We start from the raw sequence: 14,266 nt of genomic DNA, 5'->3' as shown, positions 1-14,266 counted from the left end.
AGAGAGAGAGAGAGAGAGAGAGAGAGAGTTGGGGGGGGGAGTGTATTTTCACATGTTTGATATGGAGTTTTCTGTTTGTTTGTGTATAGTATTATCACCTACACATGAAATTTTTAAGGCTTTTTTTTTTTTGGTATATGTCAAAGTTGGGAATTTTGTATTATGTAGAAAATTCTGAATTTGGTATAGTTAACTTTATTTACCATTTCATATTTGCTTTGTTTGTAAAGGAAAAGGCCATTTAATGTAAAAGAAGGAAAAATGTGACAATAAAGTTTCTTTAATTCTAAGACTGAAGAAATGATTTTAGCTTTTATAGCAGTAATAGTTTTCAGGTTATTATCTTCACTTCAAGAGAGAATTTGGAGAATGGGAGCAGATCAGTATACCAGCACATGAAACAAGCTATACTGTCAGAGGTCTACAGTGTGGAACAAGACACCAGCTCTATCTTCAGGCATTCAATCAACTAGGGAAAAGTTCTCCGACACCAATTGTGTCTCTACACACTCAAGGAGCTGGTATGTTATCTTCTCAAACTACTCTGATTATTGAATATGAGTGTTTTTCATGAAGAATAGATACCCACTTCAGGCAAACACACATTTCTTAAAATGTGTCCACATAATTACTTAAAGCATCATGTGGTTTCAACCTGTTGGTCTTCTTTTGAATCTGACTTCATCTCCAAAAGCAGGGAAGTTTGATGTGTCCAAAATGGAATTCCATGTCCCAGATCCTAGATCTTAACAAACGAAGTATCTCACACTAGTAAACATACAAGTTGGTACTCTTAACAGCCTACAAGTCATAGACAGCAAATTTTTCAAGCTCTATTATGCACCATGGGGATTTTTGAACAAGACTTTTCTAAAATAATTGTAAAGTCATTTTAAGTGGGAACTTTAATTTTGATTTTCATAAGAAGCAATAATTTGTAAGCTTTGGTTTATGCTCTGTAGCAGCACTCCCAACAGACAAAAGGTCATACTAAAACTACACTTAAATACTTGTTTCAAAGTTATTGTTCTTCAGTTAGTTACATAATGAAATAATATTAAAATGTCTGCTTGAGCTAGACAGCTTGTTAATGAGTGTGAAGCATCCTGTCTAGTTTCTCATCAAGACTGGTGAATATAAATTAGAACAAAAATGGGTATAAAAGAATCTTAATATTAAACCGAAACACTGTGTGCCAAAAACAAAGGTGATAAAATGATAACCATTTTTCTAAATTAAACTGTGGAGCAGCTGGACAGGTAATATCAGACTGAGACCACAGACACTGATATTCAATTAACATTTTTATAGTCAATAAAAGTTTTCTTGGTTTGTGACCACATTGTCAAAATGTAAAACTATCAACAATTCAGTCACTGTTGCAAGTGATCTTCTTCAGGGTGTTTTTGTTCACTGCTGAATGATAAAGCTTTGTTTCTTATATACCTGTAGATGTGGCTGTTATCTGAATCTGATAGGTCGATAAGGATGAAGGGGAGGGTTGTTAGAAGTTCTTTATTGATGTTTTTATTATTACTTTTCATTGGTGGAAACCCATGTATTGACTGGTGTTTGAACTACTGCTAGTGACTGGTAGAAATTGGCGAATGGAAAACCAGGCAGCAGTTGTAATGTGGCATTGTTTTCCTGTTTTCTAGCACTGACTGAGGTGCGACAGTACTCTATGCACCTGCAGCTGCTGTGGTCTTCTGCATGCCTGTGTGTATTGCTTCACTTGAGCTGTCATCCCATAATGCTGTTTGTCAACTGCATCTTTCGCTGCGTGAAGAACATTTTTCATTCTGTTGCTGCTTCGGAAAATTGGCATGATGCCTGCTTGGCAGAGAATTTTGCACATCCATTCAATGACACCTTGAACATATGGTAGCAGAGCGATGTTTCTTCAATATATTGACAATGCGATCACAAGCCCAGAAAAATTTTATTGACTGTGACAATGGCAGCGGAAGCCTGTGTTTATATTTAACCAAACTATATGGGCAGGTAGTCTATGGAAACATCAGGCAGTTGGAAACACTCTGGTTAAGAAGAGGTAAACTGCTGAATGATGTTGCCTTCTTGAAGAGATGCATGGACACCAGTGTAGTGACAAAATTCTTAAGGCTGACATCCCATACAAAATTGAACAAGATGAAGAATATCTGTGTACAAGCCAGCAAGATTTTGTTATGGGAAAGGATCCGCCACATTCAAGTAAGTCTCAACACAAACAACAGGAAAGTTTGCCAACTGCACCTTTTCCTTGCTGGAAAGCTAGACATGGATGACAGGGAGAAGGTTGATATGTTAATCTTTTAACAGGCCACAAGGTTAAGTGATAGCACTGCCATCCATCAGATGAGGAAGTTCGACAAACTTCAGCAGAAAACCACCGAGGAAGGACTGATGCTGGACACATGACAAATGGTGGTTAACCTCTACAGCCACATCTTTAGCGAGGCAGCCATACAAATTCTGGCTAAAGGGATGAATTTCGTAGTTGCACCAAAATGAGTTCCAAAAGAAGATACCATTGAATCTGTTGAGGCTTCGATTCATCATCTACCACAAGCTGAGGCAGAGAAGATTAGACAAGAAATGGTATGGGTTTTAACTCACGCAAAGCCTCCCAAAACAAAATATCAGAAAGGAGGAACATCATGCTATTGCACAACTGAAGAACAGCTCTCATTTAGTAATAATATGAGCAGACAAGGGGAATGTGACCAACGTGTTGGACACTGAAGATTATAACAAAAGAATGGAGGATCTCCTAAATGAACCAATTATAAGAAGCTTAAGGGAAATCCAACAGCCAAGATAATTAAATCAATGCAAGCACTGCTAAAGCAAGCTAGAATGAATTTTGACATGGCCAGAAGACTTATTCCACAGGCACCAAGGATACATGGTGTGAAGGTCCATAAAGAGACCATTCCTTTATGACCGATTGTGGGCACCATTAATTCACCAATGTACAGTCTAGCAAAGGACCTGGTTCCAAAGCTCCAACGTTTGGTGAGCCACACAAAGGACTTCACCAATTTTGTAGAACTTTTAAATGTAAAGTGTATCTTGGCCACAGAACTGACGGTTAGCTGCGATGTGAAGTCTTTATTCAGGAATGCACCCATACATGATACCAAAAACATCTTAGAGCAATGCATGACACCCGATATCTATGATCTAGCCCGCCGATGTTTAACGACCACCTATTTCAAATCATCACGCTAAGAGGAAGAAATCCACACTGCACCCTTTAACCATGAGGGCTCACATGATCAGCGATAAGGAACATCTAAAGTGTGAACTACAAAACCTCAAGTCCATTTTTGGTGCCAATGGTTATGGGATGAAACTAATAGAAAAAACTATGGCAACAAAGAATGAAGGCAATAGAGGAGAGCAGAAGGAAGCACGAAATATCGCTTTATTACCATATGTTCAAGGTGTCACTGATCAGGTGGGCGAAATTCTCAACTGAGCAGGCATCAAGCCAATTTACTGAAGCTGCAATAGAATAAAAGATGCTCTTCACACAATGAAACATGCAGTTGACAAACTTCATGCTCCTGGAGTTTACGAAATCAGGTGCGAATATGGATTTGTGTACGTAGGTGATATGGGGGTGACCCATCAACACACGGATATCTGAACACGAAAGATATATCTGACTAAGACAACACACCAAATCAGCAGTGGTAGAACACCAGGATGAGTGCAGCAACCAGATTGATTTTGGTGAAGCTCACGTACTGGCAAAACAGCCTCTTCCTTTCAGGAAGAAGATTAGAGAGGCAATAGACACAGCCAAGCGACTTGCCAACATGAACAGAGGAGACGGGTACTGACTTCCGATGTCTTGGCTGCCAGCAATAACAGCATTACAGGATGACAGCTCACATGAAGCAATACACACAGGCATGTGGGAGACTGCTGTGGCGACAGATACATAGAGTACCGGTGCCTCAGCCAGTGCTAGAAAGCAGGAAAACAACACGATGTCATGACTGCTGTCTGGTTTTCCATTCACCAATTTCCACCAACCACAAGCAGTAGTGCAAACACCAATCAAAATGTCTGGTTTCCACCAATGAAAATAAATAAGAAAAACACCAATAAAGAACTTCTAACATTCCTGCCCTTCATCTTTACCAGCCTACCAGAATTAGATAACATCCACGTCTGCAGGTATATAAGAAACAAAGTTTCAGCAGTGAACAAAAGCACCCTGAAGAAGGTCACTTGCACCAGTGGCCAAAACACTGGCAATTTTACATATTAACAATCCAGTCACAAACCCCCCCCCAAAAAAAAAAAAAAAAAAAATACTGACTGTGACAATGGCTGTAGAAGCCTACATTAACATTAAACATTTTTGTCTTAAAGCATCACGAACAGCCAAAGAAAAGAGCTGTTATGCACTTCGGCAGTTATTCTTCATGATGGCAGATAGTACAGTGACTACAAATAATCAATCATGTACAGACTTTACTAGATTTACAAAGGTAGACCCTCTAGGTAGCAGTACATACACTAAGAACACTTGAAGGATACAACAAGTAAACAAATAATAAAATCATTAAAACAGAGAAAATAGTAATTTTCTGGTCATGATGGTGTATCGGCAAAGTACTGAAAATCTTTGCTAGCTTAATGTAACCCATCTTTAGCCAAATATGTGAGCAGTAAATGAGCCACAGTGGCTTTGCGTAAACACTGAAGAAATGTACAATAGTAATGCTCACACACAAAAGTCGCCTTTTGTTACATAACAACATGTCATTTCCTTTCAAGACAGTGGTGTGTAATAAAACAGATTAGCAGGAAAATCAGTGCAGAACTTGAAATATCAGAAGAGTTTTACAGTACCCAAGTATTTCATTCTGAGTATGAGATGTTCTTATTTGAGTGCCTCTATTGCAAGTAGTTTTATTCCGTGAAAACATTTGGAACTTGTTAAAGAATCAAACGTTTTATTTCATCTACTATGCAGTGAACACTACATGGGCAATACAGTGTAAAAAATGTTACTGCTACTTTTATTGCTTGGTTGTCAACAACACACACAAAAAGAAGTGATTCCTCTGTATAAATTTGTGGTATTAATGGAAACTGATTCATTTCTTTTACAGCACCAGTTGCTCCCAGTAACTTTGATCTTATACATGTGAATTCAACGTCAATTGCTTTGAATATTACTTCATGGAGGGATGGTGGCTGTCCCATAACATCTTTTGTTGTGGAGTACAGGTTGAAACATGGAACTGACTGGACACTTGTATCAAATAACCTAAAAGCTGAACAAAGAGAATATTTTGTACTTGATCTAAACCCTGAGACTTGGTATACTCTTCGTATGACAGCACACAACAGTGCTGGCTCTACTGTTTCCACATATGATTTCGTGACCCTTACACATTCAGGAGGTAAGGTATTGTGTAGAATAATACCACAAGTGTAGTTTTACAGATGTAAATTGCTATAATTACCAATTATATCTACCAACGAAAATATGGTTTACGTGCTGAAGTCATTATGTGCATGAAAAATATTTCAACTTAAAATTATAAGCATTTAAGACAAAAATCCAAGCACACCTCACAAGTAGAATTTAGTCTGTGGGAAAACTGTTGAACTGTCTAGTAATGAACATATTCAAAGTGCATGACTTACACACGACAGTCATAACACTGATTATGTGCTCCACTAATTACAGGTTTCGTGGCCCCAGAGCTTATTGTCCATTCTGAATATGGCCAAGAAGGCCTATATAGCAACATGGGGATTATAATAACAACAGTTGCCAGCCTAATAATTGTAGGAGTTTCCAGTCTGGGATTTTTCTTGTACATGAAGAAGAAGCATGAAACGTATTTAGCCAACAAGTATGGAGGTAAGATAGACATTTCATCCCTTGTAAAAAAGAGTATTTATCTTCAGTTTAATTTTTGCTGTAAATGTTTATGACCTATTGAATTAAAGATACAGAAGTGTCCAAGAATGCTCTTCTTGTATTGGTGAATTGAACAGTTTGCTAAAACATGTGACTGTCATGACCATGGTGTGGCCATTGGTATGTAGGTCAAGCAGTGGATGGCCAGTATGGATGATATCATGGCCAGATCACAGTTTCTTGGCAGATGGGACACTCCAATTCTAAAATCATGTAAGCAACGAACAGTGGCTGCTTTGATGAGGGGCGACAATAGGTTGATCATTTGAGATGTATTCGGTTTCATGAATTTTAACACCAGAGAAATGTGCCACTTGTCAGTTCAAACCTTGAGAGCAGCAACTAGTGATTAGCCATATTATCCATACCTACTTTAGCACTGCAGGCTAAAGAAGTCATCTTCAACCCTGTCCCCCTTCCTCCTAGGACACAGAGATTAGGATGAGTGCAGGAACACAACAATTGGCTGCCTGAAGTAAAGTAGAAAGTCTACTCATTCATATTACATTACAATGCAAGGACACAAATATGTCACTAATCAAACAAGGAAATGCATTCTGCTCACCGTGAAGTATCTTTTTAGGCAGATGGTTGTGATATTCTCATGTGGGCGACATTTATACTGTGTTAACCATGGCCCTATAGTGGTCTCTCATCATCCTTCACCAGCAAATGGTACAGGAACCTACTGTATCGTCATGTGCATCCATTCGTTTGTTCTCAGCAGGTTATCTGCTCCTTCAGCGAGATAGGACATGAAGGTGCTTGTTGATCTCCACCTCAACCTCCCTCCCCCCCCCCCCCCCCTCCATGCCCTCTTGCCTAAGTGCAGCTTGAATACTACTGAGCAATCTAAACATAGTGTAGAGCTTAATTTAATTAGTATTCATGAATATTATAGACCTGGATCACAAAAACTTAGCAGTTCTCTTGAAAATAATAGAGACAGTGCATAACTTACACACAACAGTCGTAACAGTAATAATACGCTAGATGATTTCACGTTTCGTGGCCCCAGAACTTACTGTCCATTCTGAATACGGTCAAGAAGGCCTATATAACAACAGAGGGATTATAATAACAATATTTGCTAGCCTAATTATTACCATTTGTGACCTTTGGTATGATCTTACAACACCCAATAGCTTGGCCTAGCTGTCACTTTAATTCAGAACACTGAATTCTGCAGCTATTGCTAAACCCAAGCGTGCTATGCCACTCACATTTAACCAATGCTTTTGCACTGTTTTTATTTGAACTGATTTGAGTATTTCACTGCAAGAATCTGAAAGCCTGTGCAGTGGTCTAGGATATTCGATGAAATGAAAATAGCATTTAGAGAAGGAAGGGAGAAAGGCAAGACTTAGGAAACATAAGGGATTTACAAATAAAATAAAGGCATTAGGTTAAAATTGCATGGATTTGGTTGTGTTACATGCCATAATGAAGGCCACTTGCAGCAGTGGTCAAACATTTGGTTCATTGTATTGCAGTATGAAGGGTTCACCAATTCAGAAGAATGTTATGTAGACTGACTGCAGCTGTAAAAATCTGTGAACATACAGGAATGAGGCGATTACTGAAATGAAAATCGTGCTGTTGTAAATATCCATTTCTGACAAATTAAAATTGTACAATTGAGACTAAAATTCAAGTTCATGCCACAGTCTGGAAAAAGGTTTTAATCTTTCATGAAGATTCAAAGTAAGCTGGGTTTCTCAAGATTATTGTTTCAGGAATCTTTAAAAACACAAGTTTTATTCAGTAGATGTAACTGAGTTTAAACTCATAATATATTCTTGGACTTTGCAACAGATAGATGTCACTGACCTAATGATGATGATTATGATTGTTTGGGCATGTGGAAGCACGGTCTTTTGCTCTTACTAAAAACTGATGAGATGAATGTGGTTCACATGACTACAGAAACCTGTGCTAGAATAAAAATAAAATATTATTCTGAAGTTTCTAAGTGTGTGTGGGCATCCTAACATTAATACGTGATTGTTTCCTCAATGAGTTATGTCATTTTTTTTTTTTCAAAATTATTAACAACCAAGACATATCAACACATACTATTAGTTATCGAGATGTCTTTAGAACAAAAATAACCTTTATATTTAGCACCCACATGGAAGTAGCAGGCCCATGGTTTTCTATCATAAAACGACACCCTGACAATATTTCTATATATTTTCCAGTTTATTCTTTCTAGATACAGAAAATACATTCATAATTTTTCACAATCATCAATTCTAATCAAAGACATGGAAGACACATCACAACCTGCTGGCCTTGCACTCCCCTTATATAAAAACATAGAAATTTGTTATGAGAAACACAGTGTGATTTTGGTTCACTAGTAATGTTACAATGAAAAATTACATATTCATGACAAATTAAGCGTAACAGTATGTTCTACAACAAAAAGGAAAATGTTTGACACAAATTTTAATGTAATTTGAATTTCTGTGAATAAATTTGTAAAATACCCTACTAATTTTTAAATAATTACTTTTTAAAATGCAAATTGCCACTAAAGTGCTTAATCATATTGAAACTTCCTGGCAGATTAAAACTATCTGCCGGACCGAGACTCGAATCGGGACCTTTGAATTTCGCAGGCAAGTGCTCTAACAACTGAGCTACCCAAGCACGACTCACGCCCTGTCCTCACAGCTTTACTTCTGCCAGTACCTTGTCTCCTACCTTCCAAACTTTACAGAAGTTTGGATGGTAGAAGGCAAGGTACTGGCAGAAGTAAAGCTGTGAGGATGGGGCGTGAATTGTGCTTGGGTAGCTCAGTTGTTAGAGCACTTGCCCGCGAAAGGCAAACGTCCCGAGTTCGAGTCTCCATCCGGCACACAGTTTTAATCTACCAGGAAATTTCATATGAGCGCACACTCTGCTGCAGAGTGAAAATCTCATTCTGGAAACATCCTTCAGGCTGTGGCTAAGCCATGTCTCCATAGTATCCTTCCTTTCAGGAGTGCTAGCTCTGCAAGGTTCGCAGGAGAGCTTCTGTAAAGTTTGGAAGGTAGGAGACGAGGTACTGGCAGAAGTAAAGCTGTGAGGACGGTGCGTGAGTCGTGCTTGGGTAGCTCAGTTGTTAGAGCACTTGCCCAAAGGCAAAGGTCCCGAGTTCGAGTCTCGGTCCGGCACACAGTTTTAATCTGCCAAGAAGTTTCATATCAGCGCACACTCCGCTGCAGAGTGAAAATCTCATTCTTAATCATATTAATTACTACCATTTATGGAGGCTTCAATGCCACAGTTACATTACTTAATATCCAACTATTTTAAGAACAGGGTTGCCACAAGTATCCCCAAGTGAAATTCCCCTGGTTTCCAGACAAGTTTTAGCATTTTTCCCTTACGAATTTTTAGCTCTCAAGGTTGAGGAAGAATTAAGTTGACAATCCGTCTCCACAGCTATAGTACAAGAAACAATAGCGCCAAATGAGGAAATCTCTAAATACAACTTGCAAGTAGATGGAGTTTCTTAATGTGAGCAAAAATCCAAAGTACTAGCATCAACATCTTTCATAATGAACTGTTTTTAGATGGAGAAAGCTAGCCAAATGGTGTACATGTTTCTTTAAGACCACCAATGAGGGTGTGTCGTCCCCCCCCATCCCCTCTCCACCCAATAAAGCGAAACACATTTGGTGACAAAAGTACGCGTTTCTTTGGAGTCAAAAGACAGATTTTAGAAAAATACCTTAACTGACTTCATAAATAACCTCAGGAAAAAATAGGTCTCTCAAAAGAAGTGTATAAGGCAGGGAAGAGTTGTGTAAACCAACAATATAGGTGACTGCCAATAAAATGTTGTTTCTAAGTTATGTTCACTACTGTCAGTTATTACCCTGCCTTACATCCATTATACCACAGGTATTATGTGATTTTTCCTTCAAGAAATATTTGAGCACATAGTGTACAAACCACCAGCAGCTGGCACAAGTTTCTTCTTTCTATTGCCTATACTTTCTCATATTTGAACTACTTTTGAAATGCCAAAATGTACTACAATAAATAAAAGGTCTATCAAATGCCAAACTTTGCAACATATTTGTGGTGAGACAGTCACAATTTCTGAAATCCATCATCCTGCTGAGGAGCGCTGCAGTCCTAGGTCCTTGGATAAACCAGGAAAATCTGCTGCATTGTACCACACACAGACAGACCCGGCCTACAGGCAGATCGGTGAGACTAGATCCGATGGGCAGGGCTTGCACATTAGTGGGTATCGAGGGGCTTCGGATCACAGGCCCGATCCTTTAGAGATAATTACTATTAAAAACAGTCTTGATCACGATTTATTTAACAAGGTGACCGGTTTCGACCACTACTGTGGTCATCTTCAGACCATTGAGTAGGAACCCCTTTCTGTTGTGATTCTCCAACAGAAAGGGGTTCCTACTCAATGGTCTGAAGATGACCACAGTAGTGGTCGAAACCGGTCACCTTGTTAAATAAATCGTGATCAAGACTGTTTTTAATAGTAATTATTTACAAGACATTGATCACTGCTGTTCCCGTAATGCATTCAAAAGTAATTCCTTTAGAGATATTTGCAGAAATGGCCTGCGTTTTTGGCCCATTGTGGAAGTCCATTCATGTGACCAGCTATTCACATGTCACAGACACCATGTTGATGAAATGAGACTGTGGTGATCAATCCATGCAACAGATAACTTGCAAAAATACTCTGAGAATCACTATGAATGAGGAGAGACAGCAACTCACCATAAAAATGGTCACTGAACCACAGACAGGCACGTAGAAAATACAATCACACTCTCACAACTAAATTTTTGGCCATAGCTTTTGTCAGAAAACAAGAACACTCACACATTCATGCAGTCACTCAGACACAACTCATGCACACACAACAGTCATCTCTGGCTGCAGCATCAACAATCTCTGAGAATCAGATCCAAACAAACCGCTCCTCACACCTCACTGCCTCTCATTGGCAGCAGCTAGGGTAGTGGCAAAAAGTGGTGGCAGCACTGACTGTAAGCTCAGGGGAATGGTAGGAAGGGGAGAAGCAGTAAGAATGAGAGAGTAGGGAAGTGGCACACGTACTCAACGATGCATGACATCTCAGTAAACAAACCATTTCATCTACTGAGGCAAAAACGAGATATTTCCAGCCTTTTTTTCAAATTTCTCTGGTACTTCTCTGATTTCCCTGACAAGTTTGAAATTCCCTGATATTCCTTGATTTCCAGAATCTGCGGCAACCCTGAAGAACCACGTTGAAGATTATCATCTACTGAACTGTTTCCTATTTTAATACTTACTCATGACATTACACATTGTCTTTTTAGAAAATCAACTCATTAATTTAATATGAAAATAACAGCAATACAGAAGTCACAGTAGAATTCTTTTCAATTTGACAACTTTGTTTTTGCTAACTGCAAACTCGTAAATATGTTATTATAAGTTGCTAAAATTGTGATCTTGATAATAACATGGTTTTATTATCAGTAGGCACATAATTTACAATTCTTTCATACAGAGTTAAATAATGAATTATAAGTTTGACATATCAATAGCAATAATACATGCATCAAACAAAGTTCTACATCTCCCCGGTTCCCAGAACTCCTGAAGATAGACGTTGACTGTGGATATTGTATCACAGACACAGTCCCTTTGACCGTTCAGAGATGTCACCAAACTCACCCAAAGTTGTAAACAGCCATACATGAGCAGCACCTATTAGACGGAGGGGATCCGACAGCCGATCAGTTCCAGTCATTCCACCAGCCACCAGGAAGAAGGTACACGGCTTATGTTGTCTGTAGCTCAACCATGCCTAGATGGTCAATACTGTGGTTTGATCATACCCACATTGTTACTCTGTGCCAGGAAGGGAAGTGTCCAGGCATCTCGGGGTGAACCAAAGCGATGTTGTTCAGACATGGAGAAAATACAGAGAAACAGGAACGGTCGATGACATACCTCGCTCAGGCCGCCCAAGGGCTACTACTGCAATTGATGTCCGCTACCTATTATGGCTCGGAGAAACCCTGATAGCAATGCCACCATGTTGAATAATGCTTTTTGTGCAGCCACAAGACATCATGTTACGACTCAAACTGTACACAATAGGCTGTATATGTGCAACTTCAGTCCTGAAATCCATGGCTAGGTCCATCTTTGCAACCACGACACCATGCAGCACAGTGCAAATGGACCCAAAAACATGCCAAATAGACCGCTAAGGATTGGCATCACATTCTCTTCACCAATGAGTGTCGCATATGCTTTCAACCAGACAATCATTGGAGACATGTTTGGAGACAACCCAGTCAGGCAGAATGCCTTAGACACACTGTCCAGCGAGTCCAGTAAGGTGGAGGTTCCTTGCTGTTATGGGGTGGCATTATGTGGGGCCAACATATGCCGCTGATGGTCATGGAAGGTGCCGTAGTGACTGTATGATAATGAATGCCATCCTCGAACCAATAGTGCAACCATATCGGCAGCATATTGGCGAGGCATTCATCTTCATGGATGACAATTTGTAGCCCCATTGTGCACATCTTGTGGATGACTTCCTTCAGAATAATGACATCACTCAACTAGAGTGACCAGCATGTTCTTCAGACATGAGCCTTATCGAACATGCCTGGGATAGATTGAAAAGGGCTGTTTATGGACGACGTGACCCACCAACAACTCTGAGGGATCTATGTTGAATAGCCATTGAGGAGTAGGACAATCTGGACCAACAGTGCCTTGCTGAACTTCAGTATAGTATGCCACAATGAATACAGGTATGCATCAATCCAAGAGGATGTGCTACTGCATATTACAGGTACCAGTATGTACAGCAATCTGGACCAGCACCTCTGAAAGTCTCACTGTGTGGTGGTACAATACGCAATGTGTGTTTTTCATGAGAAATAAAAAGGATGGAAATGATGTTTATGTTGATCACTATTCCAATTTTCTGTACAGGTTCCAGAACTCTCGGAACTGAAGTGATACAAAACTTTTTTTGATGTATGTATAGAATTTGATACAGAAAGAAGATGAGCCATCCGGTCTACAACACACTAAACGGTCTGACCCACAAACTTAAGCTAGAGTCCAGACAATTAACAGCATTTCAAAAGTTTTGCTACACTCATCTCATCGTAACAGAGGACACGTCCCCCTCTAACTTTACTGCTGCTCACTGGTCAAAATATAAAACACACACAATTAAAATGTTGCATATGGTGATTCATATGCCAGAAGTATGATAGACTGAGTGGGAAGGGAGTATGGTTGTCCATCTACTGCAAGATGAAGCGACACATTAATGCAAAGTGTCCAGGATAGAGACAGGGTGAATTCAGTCCTGGTGAGTGAACTTGTGGGATGTACACCACAGCCACATAATTGGTTTCCACGAGTATGGCTTATTGCGCATCATCGGCAGCTGCCTCCTACTCCCACAGCAGCATGGATTTCTGACGCAATGGTGAGATAACAGCCTGCAAGTGAACAGCATTTTGTGTCACACTGAGTTCCCTGCAGACCCCTTTCATTTCTGTATCTGTGAGCTTATTTCCATGAACTATTAAATACTCTAGTATCCATAAGAATGATACACTTTCTCCTTCCATTGTAGTGGAAGGAGGAAACGATGCATATTTTGGAATATTTTATTTTCTGGGTGCATTAGCTGCAGCACTTGTAGCACGTTAAGGCAGTCAGAGCAGATAAGAAACTTCTTTTGCTGATGACCTCTCATCTGCTGCAGTGCCTTCAGGATTACATACAGCTTAGTACTAAATGCTGTAATGGTTGTTTAGAAGTTGAAACCTGAAGATACGGTAGGGGAATGCCGCTCAACAATGAAGGAGATCTTATTGTTTCAAGCTATATGTATATGCTACCATAAAATTGTGGTGCTTATTTAAAACACTAGTGAACCCGGCAATGTCTCACAATTGCTCATATGTTTGGGACCTGGATGTTGCAATGTACCGTGCACTTTAGACTGACAATCAGTATTGAACTAGGGACCACTTTTCAAACAATCTGAGAACAGTAATTATCCCTTGTACATGTTAAAATCATTCTTTATGGCCTTTGGTAACGTTTCTGGTGGCCAGCTGCAGTAGTCGTAACATCGATTACTCGCTCTGCTACCCACTTGCTCTGGTGGTGGAGCATCTCTGACTGCGAGCTGGGTTTTGTTAGCTTTTTCTCTTGGTCTTTAGATACTGTAACATCAAAGGAATACACATTAGAACATATCTATTACAAAGTTTAAACATCCATTTTTTTGCCGAGACTAAG

At 39.5% G+C, this 14,266-nt stretch overlaps 1 protein-coding gene across 1 annotated transcript in view; it reads left to right on the top strand.

Moving 5' to 3' along the window:
- The window catches only part of LOC124594067 (Down syndrome cell adhesion molecule-like protein Dscam2), a 198,161-nt gene that overhangs the window by 160,011 nt on the left and 23,884 nt on the right, over positions 1-14,266 (top strand). Inside the window, exons 18-20 of the mRNA XM_047132417.1 lie at positions 336-521; positions 5,136-5,429; positions 5,720-5,896. Of these exons, the coding sequence (XP_046988373.1) occupies positions 336-521; positions 5,136-5,429; positions 5,720-5,896 (657 nt within the window). The remainder of the gene's footprint in view (positions 1-335; positions 522-5,135; positions 5,430-5,719; positions 5,897-14,266) is intronic.

Source organism: Schistocerca americana, chromosome 2, assembly GCF_021461395.2.
Source record: "Schistocerca americana isolate TAMUIC-IGC-003095 chromosome 2, iqSchAmer2.1, whole genome shotgun sequence".
Classification (NCBI taxonomy): domain Eukaryota; kingdom Metazoa; phylum Arthropoda; class Insecta; order Orthoptera; family Acrididae; genus Schistocerca; species Schistocerca americana.
The sequence above is the reverse complement of the archived record's forward strand: the minus strand, read 5'-3'. Positions and strand labels throughout refer to the sequence as shown.